The 12,876-nt window shown below is 35.7% G+C and overlaps 2 protein-coding genes and 1 long non-coding RNA gene across 3 annotated transcripts; 2 read left to right on the top strand and 1 right to left on the bottom strand.

The window, feature by feature from the left end:
* Nucleotides 1-1,092: 1,092 nt before the first annotated feature.
* Nucleotides 1,093-6,083, bottom strand: LOC125497067 (uncharacterized). The gene is made up of 2 exons (XR_008969177.1): nt 5,664-6,083; nt 1,093-2,052 (listed from the first exon to the last, which is right to left on the bottom strand). It is a non-coding gene; the product is annotated as an uncharacterized LOC125497067 (long non-coding RNA).
* LOC104890247 (wall-associated receptor kinase-like 8) lies at nt 1,256-4,039 on the top strand. Its single transcript, XM_010675655.3, has 3 exons — nt 1,256-2,204; nt 2,327-2,509; nt 2,696-4,039. The coding sequence occupies exons 1-3, from the start codon at nt 1,256-1,258 to the stop codon at nt 3,913-3,915; spliced, it is 2,352 nt and encodes a 783-aa protein (XP_010673957.1). The 3' UTR covers nt 3,916-4,039.
* On the top strand, nt 4,959-12,457 carry LOC104890246 (hypothetical protein). The gene is made up of 7 exons (XM_010675654.4): nt 4,959-5,214; nt 7,904-7,936; nt 8,738-8,838; nt 9,316-9,393; nt 9,496-9,567; nt 9,877-9,974; nt 11,363-12,457. The coding sequence occupies exons 2-7, from the start codon at nt 7,913-7,915 to the stop codon at nt 11,866-11,868; spliced, it is 879 nt and encodes a 292-aa protein (XP_010673956.1). The 5' UTR covers nt 4,959-5,214; nt 7,904-7,912; the 3' UTR covers nt 11,869-12,457.
* The last annotated feature ends 419 nt before the right edge of the window (nt 12,458-12,876 follow it).

The following is a 12,876-nucleotide window of genomic DNA, read 5'->3' as shown; positions in this document are numbered from 1 at the left end:
AACCCCTGACCTTAAGGTCATGAGGTGGAATTTAAATAAGTTTAGAGGACCGTGTTAAAATATTTTGGACGCTCATTAAAGCCTTCAATTAATTACTCCAAATCCATCCAATAATTAGCTTAGTTGGTAATGACTTACTGCATACTCCCTCCGTCCCAAAATATAGTTCCCATTTCTCTTTTTTCATGGTAATTTATGCAAGTAGAATATAAGAGGGATAGTAAAGATGATTTTAGGAGAGAGAGTGGAGAATAATTGGTGAAAGAGCATTAATTGTAACATTTTGGTTGAATAAATAAAGGAAAAAACAAAATTCAAGAAGCAAATAAATGATGGGACACAATTTTTCTAGACAAATTACGGAAAAATGTGAAACTAAATATGAAAATAGAAACTATATTTTGGGACACCCAAAATGAAAATGGAAACTATATTTTGGGACGGAGGGAGTAAAATAATACCCAAAACCTGTAATAAAAAAAAGAAGCCAAGGCCAAGAATCATGAGTTATCATTATAAGAAGTTCACTTGTGCAGAACGAGACAATTTTGGATTCCAAATGTGGGCAATATTCATACCCCTATATGGCCCTATTAGATGGTATTGGTAGTTTTTATCAACTTGCATTATGTTTGGTCTACTTTGTCAGCCTATATGCGACGCCAAGTTGGCCTTCACTTTAATAACTAATGGTTGGAATGTGGAATTATTGTCAGTATCTTATGTACATTGCACACTGATTTAAGGAGAAAGGCTTGATAACCAACTGTTTGAGTCCAAAAAAGACTCAAACACCCAAAAAGAAACACAATGGTACCATTATAACCTGACATTGGTATCAAATTGTTATCAGGACTGGTACCAAGGTATCAATATTTTCGGAGAATGGTACCATTATAACCTAGCATTGGTATCAAGCAAATCCTTGCCACACGCACGTGAAATCTTCCAACGCATAAAATGACCACATTACCCCCGTTTGAGTCCCCTAAGAGACTCAAATGGTTGGACGCCTAGACAAGCTCGTGATTTAAGAGATTCTTATACATTATCACTTCTTTCTTTTATAGCCTTTTTTGACATGCTCTTACGTTGAAATAATAGTGTTTCATACTTCATAAATCATACCACATATTCAACGTTCTGGTTACACGTTTTCTTAGCAATAATCTTATGTTTTCTATAGCCGCCTGAATCATATTTGTTTAAAAACACTTCAGCAGGATTTCCAAAAAAAAATCTGAATACTAAAAAAATGCATCTTCCATGGGTTCTCCTTTTACTCTCAATAGGTGTCACCATATTGGTTGGCACCGACGCTTCAATAACACCAACAACCATGTTCACAACCACAAACACCACAAAACCCGGTTGCCAACGAAAATGTGGCAACTTAACCATCCCATACCCATTTGGTATTGGCAATGGTTGCTACTTTAGGGATGTATTTGCCATCAGATGCAACACCTCTTACAACCCTCCAAAAGCCTTCGCTTTGACAGGGTTTGATCCTGATGAAATATACCCAGAAATCTTGGAGATGACCGAAAACCAAGTAATTATCCGGAATACTGCGGTAACTTCACGTTGCTATGATTCCCGGGGAATAGAGACCTCTTATATTGAAGGGTCCTTGGGTATGCAAGGATCTCCCTATAGCGTATCTAATACAAACAAGCTCACGGTCATTGGTTGTGATGAATACGCACTAATTTCCGGTTCTACAGAGATTACGAATGATGAAAAGGCTGGTTGTATTGCACTGTGCAATTTAGAGGTGGACCAAGTGGTGACCCAAGGTTCTTGTTTGGGCTCAGGTTGTTGCCAGACGTCTGTCTTAACTGGCTGGCAAGGTTTCCATATTACACTAACCAGCTTGGATGGACGTCGCTCATTTACTAACCAGTCTTGCAGCTATGCCTTCTTTGCTCGAAACGGCAGCTTCGTCTTTGGTGGGGCTTCTGATTTGACAAGCAATACTAGTGTTGTGCTGAACCGAATCATGCAACAAGTCCCTGTTGTGCTAGACTGGAGTGCATCAGCGGATCTATCCTGCGATTACGCAAAGAATTCATCAACTAGTTATGAACCATATGCTTGTCAGTCAAATTCTCAATGTATTGATAATACTAATATGCTTGGATATAGGTGCAGATGTCTTCCTGGTTATGAGGGGAATCCTTATCTTGAACCCGGTTGCACAGGTTAGTAAATTGTAATCCTGAGTCAACATTTTTGCTTCGTTTGCTTTCTACACACAAGTTAGGGAGGAACAAATTTATTTAATTTTGACATTTTATCCTTGTGTTCTAACTTTTCTGACTAGACTTCAATGAGTGTGCTGCTGGTCCGAATAATCCATGTATCAGTACCGCTGTTTGTGCCAACAACCCTGGGAGTTACATATGCTCTTGTCCTAGTGGATATTCCGGAGATGGAAAAAAATCTGGGTCTGGCTGTGTGAAGAATATAGATACGAGCTCATCATCCCTCAAGAAAATAACTCTTGGTAATTTGGAATACATTTTATTCTTGGAGAATGAATTATAGTGTTCCAACTTGTTCCATTGATATATTTGAGTGATAACAGAACTAGTTTGACAATCTGCTAAGAATATGTGCATTGAACAATTTTGACTATTAGTGAAATAACTAGTGTCAGTATAAGTTATTTTCTGTTTGTTGTGAACTACAGGATTAGGCATATCCTTGGGAGCAATGCTACTTCTCCTTGTTGGTTGGTGGATGTCTTCCGTCATCAGAAAGCGAAGGATTAAGAAGCAAAAGGCTACAAACTTTAAACGGAATGGTGGGTTCTTGTTACAACAACATATGGCTACAGATGAAAGTGCCGTGGCACGAATCAAAATCTATACTTTTGATGAGTTAGAAAGAGCCACTGATCACTTCAATGAGGATAGAGTACTTGGAAAAGGAGGTCAAGGTATTGTTTATAAAGGAATGTTGGGTGAGGGAAGAATTGTAGCCATAAAATTGTGTAAAGTGATTGATGAAGAAAGTCAGCGTATAGATCTTATTAATGAATTGGTGATCGTATCACAAATCAATCACAGGAATATAGTGAAGTTATTAGGATGTTGTTTAGAAAGTGAATCCCCATTACTCATCTATGAGTATATTCCGAATGGAACTCTCTCTGACCATCTTCATTGTCCACGGGATGATTTTCAAATCACTTGGAAAATGCGCTTGCAAATTGCTTCTGATTCAGCCGGAGCACTTGCTTATTTGCATTCATCATCTTCCATTCCTATTTTTCATAGAGACATCAAATCTTGCAACATACTTTTGGATGATAGATATAGGGCAAAGATATCAGATTTCGGGACTTCAAAATCAATTTCTATTGATCAAACCCATGTAAGTACTCGTGTCATGGGTACATTTGGGTATTTGGATCCAGAGTACTTTCTATTAGGCCAGTTTACTGATAAAAGTGATGTTTATAGTTTTGGAGTGGTTCTTGTCGAGCTTTTAACAGGGCAAAAGGCAATAAGAAGTGCATTGAAGGAAGATAGAAGTTTGACACAATGGTTTCTATCACAGATGGAAAATTGTCGTATTGAAAACTCTCGCTTGCTTGATATTGTAGATTCACAAGTCCTGCACGAGGGTTCCAAAGAAGAATTTCTCATCATCGCTAATATAGCAAAGCGATGTTTGAACCCTGACGGAAAAGGAAGACCGATCATGAAAGAAGTTCTTCTAGAGATAGAAGCAGTTATGTCACTTCATTTACCCAAAGCAAAGGAAGAAGTATGGCCAAAATCAGAGCAAATGGTGATTGTATCAACAGATAGTGATGGTTTTACAAGTTCTACTACTAGCACATTTTACTTGGAAAATAGCTCTTTAAGTTCTGCTGAAGCTTCTTTATTATTCAATGCTACATGACATAATTCTACACACTGATGAATCATATTTTTATTCCTGCAAACTCGTATCGTTCTTACCTTTCGGGTTGTAATAGATTAAGCTGTATCATTCTTTCAATAATTCACGCTCAACTACCTCTCAATTACTAGTATTCCTTTTATATAAGTTGTGCATAGTTTGCCACTCAAATTACAGGAAAAAAAAAGTCATGGAATATTTTAGGGAAAAGTTGTCCAAAACAAAATGACTGAGGGTTTTGTTGCAATCAAATCTTAAACAATTGAAGGTGAAAGTTGTGGGGAAACATTGCAAAATCAAAAGTAACGCAAAATTCGAAATTTTTGAAGCAAACTTTAGAGGAAATAAAAAAAGATGTGTTTAACTAGATTAGTGCAGGTAAAATTGAATTCATTAGAAGAGTTTCATATTCAAATTCGTTAAGAGAACCGTGTCAAAATATTTTGGACGCTCAGTAAAGCCTTTAAAAGATTACTTCAAATCCATCCACTAGTTAGCTTAGTTGGTAATGGCCTATGGAATGATACCCAAAATCTGTTATAAAATAGAAGCCAAAGCCAAGAATCAAGCTTCACATAAGTGATAAGTATGTTTTTTCTACGCCAATTAATATGGATTAATCTACGTAGTCATTAATGTCTTCAACTATTTGAGTTTTGGATTCCAACTGTGGGCAAGATTCATACCCCTATGGTCCTATTAGATGGTATTGTTAGTTTTAATCAACTTGCATTATGTTTGGTCTACTTTGTCAGCCTATCTGCTACGCCAATTTGGCCTTCACTTTCAATAACTAATTGTTGGAATTTGGAATTATTTTCAGCAGCCTATGTACATTGTACAATAATGTAAGAGATTTTCATACATTATCACTTAATTCTTTTATAGCCTTTGTTTGACATGCTCTTATGTTGAAACAATAAGCGTTCACACTTCATAAATCATACCACATATTCAACGTGCTTGTTGCACGTTTTCTAGGCAATAATCTTATATTTTCTACAGCCGCCTGGATTATTCAGCAAGATTTCCTATCACAAATGCTTATAAAAAAAACTCTGAATACTAAAAAAAATGCATCTTCCATGGCTTCTCCTTTTACTGTCAATAGGTGCCACCATATTGGTTGGCACCAACACTTTAATAACACCAAAAACCATGATCACAACCACAAACACCACAAAATCCGGTTGCCAACTAAAATGTGGCAACTTAACCATACCCATACCCATTTGGCGTCGGCACTGATTGCTACCTACAAGGCTCATTCGGTATCATATGCAACACCTCCTATGTTAGGTAAAACACTCGTGTGGGTTCTTGTCCGATTCGTCTCATTGTGTACATCTAAAGGGAGTAGATCTTTCCTAAATTATTACCCTTTTTAATTTTAGGGGAACTAAATTATTACCCTAAGCTTGTATAAATACATCAATGAGATTAACGAGTCATTTGAGTCTCTAATGATGGTTCAATTAAAAATAAAAAAGAGGCCAAATTTTCATTGGGATAATACGATTAACGGAATAAAACCATAATGTGAAATAAAAATTCAAACTTTAATAAGACCCATCAAAATTCAAATAATGGAACAATTAGAAATTAAAGCAAGAAATTGTAGAATTGTTCATTTGAACACTAACTCTCTATCATAAAGGGGTATACTGAAAGATTAAGAGCAGAATTAGAAAGTAAAGAAAGAATATATAATTAGCAGAATTAAGGAAGACGATAAATTACATTATTACTTGTTTCCATTCTCTTCTTGTATCTCTCTGGCTTCTTGCTTTTCTATGGTAGTCGCCTCTTCTTCTCCTTCTCTGTCAGTGACTCAGAGGCTTCTTTTTGGCTGGAGAAGAATATGAGTGGTGGGCCACTTGCAAAAGAAAATGGGTAGATATGGGTATGTTCGGCATAAATAGTTGTTGTGGTAGTTTTTCGTTGTTAAACTAGCGATTAGATGGTTAGTTGTCAGATATTAGTTGTTAAAGTTTGGATTTAAAAACAGTTTGTGTGATAATTAATGTTCGGTAAAAGTAAAGTTATTTGTTAGTTTAAATTGATAATAGAGATAAACTACATACAATTTTTCAAAAGCTACCTCTATCCCCAGAGTTAATACTTATATCTTTTCAAAAATAGTAGTTCAAATGCCAAAAACTACTCCAAATAGTAATTCACCAAACACAACATTTTACTATTATTAGAGCTTTGACTTAGGGCGTGTTCGGAAACGATAGTTGTGTGGTAGCTTTTAGCTATGAGAGTAGATGTTAGTTGTGATGATAGATGTTAGTGGTTGATGTTTAGTTTTTAATTGTTAGATGTTAAAGTAGCGGTATAACATGTTGATGTTTGGTAAAACAAGTTGTCAAAGTAGCTGTTTGCAAATAATTAGTCAAAAACTCAAATAAAACTATAATATGAAATTCATAGACCACTAAACACTACTCCAAAAGGTACAAATTATAGCTTTTGACAAACACTACCAAAACACTACTTGTACAACTAAAATCTACTCGTACCACTACTTAACCAAACACTCATATTTTTTCTTAATTAGTGTTTTGACTCAGTCAAAGCACTAAAAGTTACCTCAAAAACTTGTGTCGAACATGACCTTAGTCATAACACCAAAAGCTACAACATCAAAATGTATTGCAAAAACACACATATGTCCGAACTTATTTATTTTTTGTTGTGAGGAATGGAAAGAAATTAAAAGAACATACCTAAACTCTCTATTCCAAAAGGTTACAATAGATTTTGCTTGTTCGTCGGTGGTACACTGGTGGTGGTACACTGGAGGTCTGAGAGATGGAGTGAGGTGAAGTTGGATGAGAAGTGAGAGAGCAAGAGTGAGGTGAAGTTGGATGAGAAGTGAGAGAGCAAGAGTGAGGTGAGAGTAGGGATGGGCAAGGGTAGGGTCTGGGTCGGGTCCAGCTGGACCCTAAATATTTTTGCAGATCCAGACCCGGACCCGAACCCTAAGGGTCTGAAAAAATTGGACCCTGACCCGGACCCTTAGGGTCTGGAGGGTCCAGGCTTAAATTTTTTATTTTGCCAAATTTTCAGCATTATTAATATCAATAATCATCTGAAATCCGCATGAAACAAACACAAATATATAAAATGAAAAAAAAAAACGAAACAAACACAAACATAAACTTATAAACTGGAAAAAAACCGAAACAAACACAATTCAAAAAATATAAACTGAAAAAAAAACGAAACAAAAACACAAACATACAAACTGAAAAAAACGAAACAAACACAACTTACATAAGAGTTCAGAATGGGTGTTTTGGTGTTTTAGTTTAGGTTTTAGTCTTTTAGAAAATCAGTTTGTTTTTTTAAAAAAAAAAAATTAAAATGTATATATTAAATAAGTTTAGGGTCTAAGGGTCGGGTCTGGTTAGGGTATGGGTCCAAAATTTTAAGACCCGAACCCTAAAAAATTTACTTGGACCCAGACCCGAACCCGGACCATTAGGGTCTGAAAAAGTTGGACCCATGCCCTTAAATTAGGGTCGGGTCTAACAGGGTCTGGGTAGGGTCCTGGACCCATGCCCATCCCTAGGTGAGAGGGAAGGGATATGAAAGGCATTTTTAAGGAAAAAAATACGAGCAATTTTTAGTAAATACAGACGATAAATAGCGATTGGAATATAGGAGGGAAAAAAGCACAGACACTATTATTTGCTTTTTTTTTTCATAAAAAAAACATATTTTTGTGTTTTTATTAGGAAAATATATTTTTTTATAAAAAATATAAAGTCCTTTCGGGAGATTGACGGACTGACGATTGAATTGATTCAGCAAGAGTCAAACTACCCACAAACTCAAATTCTGTTTTACTTTTACATGACGAATTGACGATAATCTCGGCAAAAATTACAGCAATTCTAGGGTTTTCTATTTCCACAGATTTTCTCCCCCAATTCATTCTCCTTTCTTCTAATTCGTTTTCCCCCTAATTCTTTTCCAGAATTCAACGATGAGCATAACCCAGTTTGCAATGGTACTCTTTCTCTCTCTATATTCAATTTTTTTTGGATATTCTTCTTACAAATTTGAACTAGAATTCTGTTGAATTATCGAATATTTTGTGGAATTGAGCATTAATCTATGATAGTACCCTGAAATTAGTGCGCTTTTTCTTATGTTATTGTTTTATTTATCTATTCTTGCTTTGCATACTTATCAATTGGCACAATAAGCAAATCATTGAACTGTATAAAATTGAAATTTATAGAATTTATCAGTTAAATAAGCTATACAATTGTTGATTCTTTCCATGTCGATTTGGTAATCGACTTTTTGTGCCGCCCTGTTTATGCTTCGGCGTAAGTTTGTCATTATAATATGCCCAGTTGCACCTTTTATAGTTGGCTACTTTCAGTCTTCTATTTTTCCCCAAATCAGTTTTGTGTGTTATGTAGGTAATTGGATTTTGTTTGGTTTGAACGGTGAAATTCGGAGATTTTGCTTTTGAACCATATGCCAATCAATGCCATGCTTGAAGGGGAAGTTTTAGTTTCAGTCTTTTAGCTATATTATCAGGGTTCTAAAGTGAAGCATGCTATGTTTTCAGGGAATTATTTCGTTATCTACATCTTTTACAAGTTTTTTTTTTTGGTGTGCTAATGATGTTTGTTTTACAAGGAATGAACTAGTTTTGATGTTTGTTTTATTGGATTATGTCATTAAAATCAAGTAAATAAACTAGTGAAGTTTGAGTAATTTGTAATTTTCTTATATTGATGCTTGCTGTTTTGCATTATGCTGCTTCTGCGCCATTGTTAATGTGTGTTACTTGCAGGTTGAGGAACTTGCCTCGCTTATAAAAGATAACTTCTCTAGCAGGCATCTTGTACTTGCAGTTGAAGAAGCCTTGGTGAATTATCTTCAGGGTGATCCGAGGTTTTATTTCCCCTCTCAAACTCATTTTCTTGGTTATGTACGTCACTGTTGATGATACTTTAATCTCAATGGCACTGCTGAGTGATGAACTGATGACTGCCCTTATAACTTGACCATCAATTAATGCTATTAGTTTACCATAGTTGATCCTTGAGCTTTTTTTTTTCATTTTGGTGTGGATTGCAGCTATTTTCAAGTATATAGTATTATAGATTTATAGTCACTGCCAAGGTTATATTAGCTCAAGGAAAGAATGGTTTGTCATTTTGTGCTCTTGCATGTAGATTGAGAAGATGCCACGTCTCCTTTTATGGAGAAGGGTTGCTACGTACATTTTTAAGTCACGATGATTTATGATAAAGTAATCTGATCTCATTAATGATAAGGGATGTGGTTATAGATTGCATACATGAAATTAGAGTAGTAGTTATTATGTTTTCTCATCATCATCACAAATTGGAATGGTATCTTTTGCAGCCCAGATGGTATCCTTGAGCTGGAACCCATGAGCTCATACAATCGCCTTATCATCCATCGTCTTGCTGATATATTCGGGTATTTGTTGATTATTTCCTGCACTTGGTTCACTTCTATTAAGAATTTCTGACTTTTATGTGGTAATTCTGCTTTTCTGATAGTGTTGCTTGGTATTTCTAGATTTGCTCACGAATCTGTAGGTGAGGGAAATGATCGTCACTTGGTTTTGCAACAATGCTTGGAGACATCAATGTATGTGATGAACTTTGTGATTTCAAATTTTTTTTATGGGGGTATTTCTTGCTTGCAATTATGACCTATTCACTGGTATCATTTTCTGTTGCTTCGTTGTGGTGGTTTCTGAATTACCAGCAGGGATGCTTTGTCATTTTACAGCATGCAATGTTTGCTCTTGCAATGTAGAGAAAAGTATCATTTGGGTGTTCATTGGATGGTTGTTCACCTCATTTTATTGTACAGAATTGTGAAGTTTTTTTATAACGAACCTTCTATAAAAATGAAGGGATACTGATTAAGCTGAAGTAATATTTTAATTTGCAGACCATCAATCTTTGTTAGTGATATTCTTTGGCAATATGATGCGTGTGACTCTCCATCAATGGGCTACCAACTATTGAGAAGAGATGATGCATGCACTGGTAAATTATCCCTCAACACTTTCTTTAGAGGTTCATCATTTGGTTATTGATCATATCACTAAAACATTACCTTGCTTGATGGTAACTTTACCTGGTTTCGTTTATGCCCGAAATCCAGTTCTCTAATGGATAGAAGTTTATTTCTTCTTAATTTCCCATTAGACGAGCTTTAAATGCTGTTCAGTTTCACATTTGAAGATTTAGTATATAAACCTGACAGGAAGCTCACTTTTCAAGGTGTGGCAGTGTAGTCATTGATTTTCGTATAAATCTCTGAAAAGTAGAGACTGATACAATAGTTGTATAGGTTTGTGGCTCTCATTCTTCAGAGTGTATAACAATAATAGTAACTGAAAAAGTGGGATGTAAATGGCTCTGTATTCTTTATCTAATAAAAATGGTTTTGTCGTACACTCCTGCTCTGCTCTTTTGCCTTGGACTTCCAGAACCACTTGTAAAATTGTTACTTAGATTTTTTTATAAATATCTGAAAGTAAAGATCGGCAATAGTTGAATAGGTTTAGGTGATTTTTGTTCTTCAGTGGCAATAGTAATGATAGTAACTGAAGAAGTGGGATGTAAATGGCTGTGTATTCTTACTCTGCTCTTTTGCCTTGGAATTTCAGAACTACTTGTGAAATTGTGTCTTAAGAGTAAATTTGAAAACCTTTTGGTTTGCTATAACTAGAGCTTTGGAACACCTGAAAGATTTTTTTTCTTTCCTTTTTATATCAGTGCTGAGAGAAAAAGGTTGACTCCATACTAGTCTCTGGATGGTTCTGTGAGAGAAAAGGTTGACTGGCTTCATCGAATCTCCAGATGGGAAGGCCTCAGCAATCTCCTCTCTTGAGTCTTTATTACTTCAGTGCATCAGTTGAAAATTGAACCTTCACATATTATTTAAGCATGGTTGTGGATTAAGTAATGAAGCATAATTATGGTGATACAATCTCATCTACTTCAGTAGAAATGAATATTATCTTCTCATTTCTAATTATGGTCTTATTCTCCATGTTAATGCTTGTTCATGTAAAGCTTTGAAGATATTACTTGTCTCATTCGCATAGTTTGAGCCAAGGGCATCAAGTAGTTTATCGCCTGTTAGTCCTTGACTTAGCAGATAACGAGTGACAGTTTAGTTTGAGTGCTTTTTTTAACTCTCTTGTTTCCTTTTATACTTATTACTTATTTGTGGCCTTTGAGGTTGAGGGCCTTTATGACTTTCTTCACTAATGATGTTGTTAGTATCTGGTTTCATCATTCCAATTCGGATCTTCCTTTCTACTGGTATTTCAATAGGACCAAGACTGTCCATTGATTTACTTCATAAACAAGACTCTGGAAAATTAGTTGGATTCTGTAATATCTTGTTTTCTTATCTGTTTCAGTGTTGAAGATGAACTTGTCCTCTTCCCCAAATTTTGTTGAGAGAGAAGCAGCTTATCTAGCTGCACGTGAACGTATATTTGGTATGGACGATGCTGAGTTAAAAGAAGCTGCAAGACAAAGGCCAAGAAATGTTCCTGTTGTAGCCCGTCGCATGATTGCACATGCACTTGGCCAAAGAATTAACCACTCCCAGCAGGCCCAGGGTTATGATACCAGACATTCTGATGAGCAAGCTGCCGTTGATGACATTGAAAGAAGGATTAAAGTTAATTTGGATTTGCACCAAAATACCTCTCCTGACTCCAGTGCTCGTGCTGATGAAAATGTGAAATGCATTGGAGTAGAAGGCAATTCTTCTAGTTATTGTCCTAGATCTAGTGCAAAAAATGGGTTGGTCATTCCTAAACTGAGCATGAAAGAGGAAAATATGGGAGCTGCAAAAAGGATGTTTGCTCATGCTTTGGGTATACAGGCTTCAAAAGACGGTGTTTCGCGGGGAAAGTAGAAAAGTTGTGGAGTAAAAGTTGGAGAACATTTTAATCATGAGGTATCCTTTGTACTTCTTTCAGCTACTGTAAGATTCAGGAACCTTGAAGAGGTGAAGATCATAGTCATTTCTCAGTATTGCATGCTTGGGGTCGAAAGATACAAGTGCAGTTTCTCTCTCCTGATGCAGAGCTAATGAGATGTGCCTGGAAATACATAATGGCTATCATTGGGAGTTTAAGCTTTATTTGTTTCCCTCAAGAATGTTTCATACCTTGCGTAGGCCAACGTGCTTTGCTTACATCAGTTGCGAGAGTTGCAAGGCAGAACTGGACCTCTGGCTTATAGCTTTCCGATCTTTATCCAGGTTAACACATCCAGTACTAACATTCCCGGTTTAGTGTTTCGTCTTGATGAGTAACAAATGTGGTGAAGCTCAGTTTCTTACTGGTTGTCTTTGTAGGAGACGTTGCAGAATGATGACTGATCTATCAGGAAGATTGTTATTATTGTGGATGTCTTAGATGTCGGTTAATGGCTTAATGCTAGAGACTGCTGTATCAGAATGATCGTTTATGATGTTATAAAAATGATTGATTTTTTTTTTTCTTGGAATTTGGTTATAAGATTATTGCTACTACCCTTCTTCAAGTAAACTAGTTGTTGCAATTCGTTTATTATTATTTTGAAATCAATTGAATGATGTGCCCCCATATCAGTGTATATATTTAGATGACACGTGACGATCTCCAATACTTCACAACTTTCAATAGTATTGAGTATCCGATTCATAATAAATTTATTCTGATATCATTTATTTTTCGCAAAATGGATCACTTGTTTACCTTAATATATCCTGTTGCATAGCTGCATTTTCTGATCGCTGAATATTTTTTTTTTACATATATTGTTTTCTGTATGACTTGTTTCATCTTATATAAAAATGCAACTCTTTCCTCCAAAACTGATACAAAAGAAAAAGATCTCCGGGATGAGTTTTTTTAAACATGAACAACGCATACATTAT

The sequence above is a fragment of the Beta vulgaris genome, chromosome 4, assembly GCF_026745355.1.
Source record: "Beta vulgaris subsp. vulgaris cultivar EL10 chromosome 4, EL10.2, whole genome shotgun sequence".
Classification (NCBI taxonomy): Eukaryota; Viridiplantae; Streptophyta; class Magnoliopsida; order Caryophyllales; family Amaranthaceae; genus Beta; species Beta vulgaris.
The sequence above is the reverse complement of the archived record's forward strand: the minus strand, read 5'-3'. Positions and strand labels throughout refer to the sequence as shown.